The 4,785-nt window shown below is 47.3% G+C and overlaps 1 protein-coding gene across 1 annotated transcript; it reads right to left on the reverse strand.

The window, feature by feature from the left end:
• Positions 1-3,129: 3,129 nt before the first annotated feature.
• LOC147961369 (cortical cell-delineating protein-like) lies at positions 3,130-3,794 on the reverse strand. Its single transcript, XM_087534786.1, has one exon. It carries the CDS (start codon positions 3,730-3,732, stop codon positions 3,334-3,336), a length of 399 nt encoding a protein of 132 aa, XP_087390912.1. The 5' UTR covers positions 3,733-3,794; the 3' UTR covers positions 3,130-3,333.
• Between the last annotated feature and the right edge of the window lie 991 nt (positions 3,795-4,785).

Here is a 4,785-nt window from a genome sequence, read left to right on the forward strand (position 1 = left end):
AGAATATGTAGGAGCCAATATGAGCATCCAGGTTCCGCTATTGCTTATTGACCGGAGACGTGTCTTGGTCATGTCTACATTGTTCTCGAACCCGTAGGGTCCGCACGCTTAACGTTACGATGACAGTTTCATTATGAGTTTATATATTTTGATGTACCAAAGGTTGTTCGGACTCCCGGATATGATCACGGACATGACGAGGAGTCTCGAAATGGTCGAGACAAAAAGATCGATATGTTGGACCGCTATATTCGGACACCGGGAGTGTTTCGGGTGATTTCGGAGAAAACCGGAGTGTCGAAAGGGTTACCGGAACCCCTCGGGGAAGTATTGGGCCTTAGTGGGCCTGAGGGGAGAGAGAGGGCAGCAGCCCAGGAGGTGGCGCGCCCCCTCCCATGGGGAGTATGAATTGGACTAGGGGAGGGGGGCGCGGCCCCTCTTTCCCTCTCCCTCTCTTTCCTTCCCCCATCTCTCTTCCTAGTTGGACTAGGAAAGGGGAGTCCTACTCCTACTAGGAGGACTCCCCCCTCCTTGGCACGCCCCAAGGGCCAGCCGGCCTCTCCCCCTTGCTCCTTTATATACAGGGGCGGGGGGGCACCTCTAGACACACAAGTTGATCTTCGTGATCGTTCTCTTAGCCGTGTGCGGTGCCCCCTCCACCATAATCCTCGATAATATTGTAGCGGTGCTTAGGCGAAGCCCTGCGACGGTAGAACATCAAGATCGTCACCACGCCGTCGTGTTGACGGAACTCTTCCCCGACACTTTGCTGGATCGGAGTCCGGGGATCGTCATCGAGCTGAACGTGTGTTAGAACTCGGAGGTGTCGTAGTTTCGGTGCTTGATCGGTCGGGCCGTGAAGACGTGCGACTACATCAACCGCATTGTGATAACGCTTCCGCTTCTGGTCTATGAGGGTACGTAGGCAACACTCTCCCCTCTCGTTGCTATGCATCACCATGATCTTGCGTGTGCGTAGGAAAATTTTGATTACTACGTTCCCCAACAGGAACCTGGGTAGGAAGCGGGGGGAAATGGTGAAACACATAGCAGTAGCGCGGGGTTAGGAAAGCGCTACAACTAACTAATAGTAGCGTGTTCTGGAAAAGCGCTGCTGATATAGTCAATAGTAGTAGTGTTGGTGCAAACCGCGCTAGTACTAACAGTTAGCTGTATCGCCTTATTGGTAGCGCAGCTGCCCGTGCTGCTGATAGCCTCAAAACCCGCGCTACTACTAGGGTTTTCCCTAGTAGTGCTTGCTTACATTAACGCGACCAAGGGCGTGTAAACAAATTAAGAATTGAAGTCTATGGATCAACACTTAAGCATCCGCGTTCCCATCTCATTTCAGGTATAACCTCCGCGCTAAAATTGACTGTACAAAGTTATTTTGAATAAAGAGCCCCCATGATTGCTCCTTGGGCCAGCTCAAGCTGAAACTTCACTCCTGCCGCCGTCACCCGTCACTGCTTGTTTCCTTTAGAAAAGTATATCTTGTGTCTCTAAACTCTCTTAAAAGTATAGAGATGATTCCTCAACTTCAAAACTAGCAAATCTTAGTGCCCCAAATTGTAAAACCGGATTACTTTAGTCCCTTGACTCAACAAAAGAGGTTTCATGCTCACTTGGTGTGGTTTTGACTAGTCATCGCCAACGTGGAAACTTCTTCCTTCCCATTGTAATCCGGCTGGGTATTTTTTTTTGAGCAGTTTGTGTGCACCGAGCAATAAGAGAAGTAGGTAGGCGTGGGGCTTGTGTGGCTAGCGGCAGGGCACAGAGAGGGTGCAGGCGGCCAGGGAGCTGCTGCACGGCGATCCTTGTGGGACGAGCTATTAGCATGACATGAGTCTCATTGGATTAAGGTAGCTAGGTTTACAAGATTCACTCCTTATAAGCACATCAGTGCCGAATCTGAGAGGGGAAGGGACGAGAGGAACTAGGGTTCTAAGATAAGAGGTAGTTGCCGCCATGCCGTGCCTTGATCGATGTTTGATCCCCTCTCTGGTGTGGGGATCCCCACCTTATACTCCCCCCAAATATACCTATATTTTAGTTCTCATATATAAATCCAAGAAAACAACCAATTGCTATCCAACTGCCTAGAAAGGTACTCACTCCTTCCTAAAATAAGTGACTCGACTTTATACTAACTTTTGTACAAAGTTGAGTCACATATTTTGGAACGGAGTGAGTATAAGTTAAGCAATAGTTAGTATCCTTTCTATAAAAGCATGTTTTTTGGCAATACTCTAACATGTATAACTGAAGCAATGAACAATTCTATAAATACCACAACTCAAAAGATATAAGTTAAATGCATAGAGCATTCTATAAATTCATGGCCAATGTGCGTCTCTCCCTATGAAATGTGATCATGATATGATGATTGTAAAATACCAACAAGCAAAGCAAACAATAATGCAAAGAACGCTCCAAGAATAACAAATATCATGTGAACAAATAAAAATTAGACGCTTGAGACTTCTTGAATACTTTTGGGATGCCTTGGGCATTCCCAAGCTTAGACTTTTGCCACTTCTTATTCGTCTCATATCAGTATCTCCCCTAGATCTTGAAAACTTCATCCACACAAAACTTCATAAAACTTTCATTGAAGGGTTAGTAAACATATGAACAAATTAACTTCATGTACTGCCGAGACAAGTTTGTATATCCTTTTACAAATGAGAGTGATTCTTCTACACCCACTCTCGGTGCACCCACGGTGCACCCACGCAAGAAAACATATCAAAACATTTCGAAAAAATCTGAAACTTCGTGGAAATGATCATCAACAAATGTTATGGGGGCTTACAAAATTTGGTGGTCAAATAACATCCGAGGAGCTCTCTACAAAAAAGACAAAATCACTGAAAATTAGTCAAAATGTACGTGCACTGTTTGAGCAGATTTTGCAATTTTGTCTTTTTTGTAGAGCACTTCCCGAATGTTATTTGACCACCAAACTTTGCAAGCCCTCATGACATTTGTTGATGATTATTTCCACGAAGTTTTAGATTTTTTTCGAAATGTTTTGATATGTTTTCTTGCGTGGGTGCATCGTGGGTGCACCGAGAGTGGGTGCAGCCACTACTTTCCCTTTACAAATACATGAATCATGCATTTAGGTACCATAACGGGATACACTGATCGTTGATAAATCACAAGCTTATCAAGCATGCATGCACGAGCGAGGGAGCCCATGCAAACGCCTGACATATAGTACATGAACTGAAACATAGAAAATATACGTCTGGTGTGTACGTATGGCATGCAAACTAGTTACGAATGCAACGATTATGCATGTATAACATCCATCGATGGTTGGATGGATCAGATGGGGCACGTGAAGTCGGAGGGGCACTTCTTGCCGCACTGGTTGAGGAGGAGGACGAGGTCGATGGGGACATTCAGCTTGATGCCAAGGATGTTAGCGTTGATGGCGGTGCAGAGGCACACGGCCGCGTCGAGGTCAGCGAGCCCAGCCAGGAGCGGGCAACACTCCTCATTTGCCGGCACGCCGATCTTGAGCTTCAGCAGGTTCAGCACATTGGCGCACACGCCCAGCTTCAGCGTGTTGATCGAGCAGCTGCCCCCGCCAGTCGACGGCACAGACGGTGGGAGGATCGGCGGGGTAGGTACGACTGGTGGGCAGTAGGGCTCGCAGCCATGCGCCGCGGCAAGGAGGGCCAGGTTCAGGGCGAGGAAAAGGGCGAGCTTGGAGGGCGCCATTGCTACTGATCGATCTTACTGTTCTGTGGCTAAGCTTGTAGGCTTTGCTAGCTTGGGATGGTTTTCTTTGGTTGCTTGAGGTGGTATTTATAGGCCGGTTGTAGTGTGCAAGTGCATGCATGCCATTATCAATCGAGCTAATTAGTTTGACTCTTGCCGTAGTAATTTTGAAAACTTATGCGCAACCATTATTGTACTGGCATGTTACGTGTGTAACATCCATCATTGGAGCTTAATCTGTTTGCTAATGAACAAAAACCTGAGAGCTGGGCCAGGAGGCTTTCCTTTAGTTTCCAAGAAGAGTACTCTTAATATGCATGTTGTCTGCGGTGTGCATATAAATATTTGGTGGCTTTATAAGCGTACATAGCATAGCATCGGACAAAGGAATATATCTGGCATGACAGCGCTACGAGCTGGCGTAACCCTGATCATCAGGGTCACGGGAGACACATATAGGAGAGTTGTATGGTTTTGATTCCATGTGTCTATTATATCTATCGTACTCTGGTTTATTATACTGGCTCGTTGGCATGGATGGACACATACGTTCTGCTCGCTGTATAATAATTAGTTAATCTAGCACCATTGATTTTGCCGACGAAGAATTTCACACATTTGCTAAACACCAGGTACCTGAAATTTTCCTTTGCGTCAGTTACAGTCTGTTTTGTGCGAGGACGAAGGCAAGGACGATGTGAGAGGTGACAATGACGAGGACAAGCAGGGGCGAGTACAAAACTTGACTGATGCAGGTTGAGGGTGGAGGTGTGGGGGGCGTCGGAGTTTACTGCAAATTGCGCGATGGAGGGGGTGGCCAGCATGGCGGTTGAGGGGATGGCGGGTTGGCGAGGCGGTGTGCGGCACCTCCTCCGGCCGGAAGGAGGCTGCCAATTAGGGCAGGGTAGATCACATGGGAGGAGGAGGAGGAACCGTCGCACAGGGGAGGAAGATGTGAGGGGAAGAAGGTTAACAGGTGGCGGCATGATCATGCCATCCAACGGCATGGAAAATTGACTGATGCAGATTTTTTTCCCTTGATACCTGACATAT

This window comes from Triticum urartu, chromosome 7A, assembly GCF_056163025.1.
Source record: "Triticum urartu cultivar PI428250 chromosome 7A, HENAU_Tu73, whole genome shotgun sequence".
NCBI lineage: Eukaryota > Viridiplantae > Streptophyta > Magnoliopsida > Poales > Poaceae > Triticum > Triticum urartu.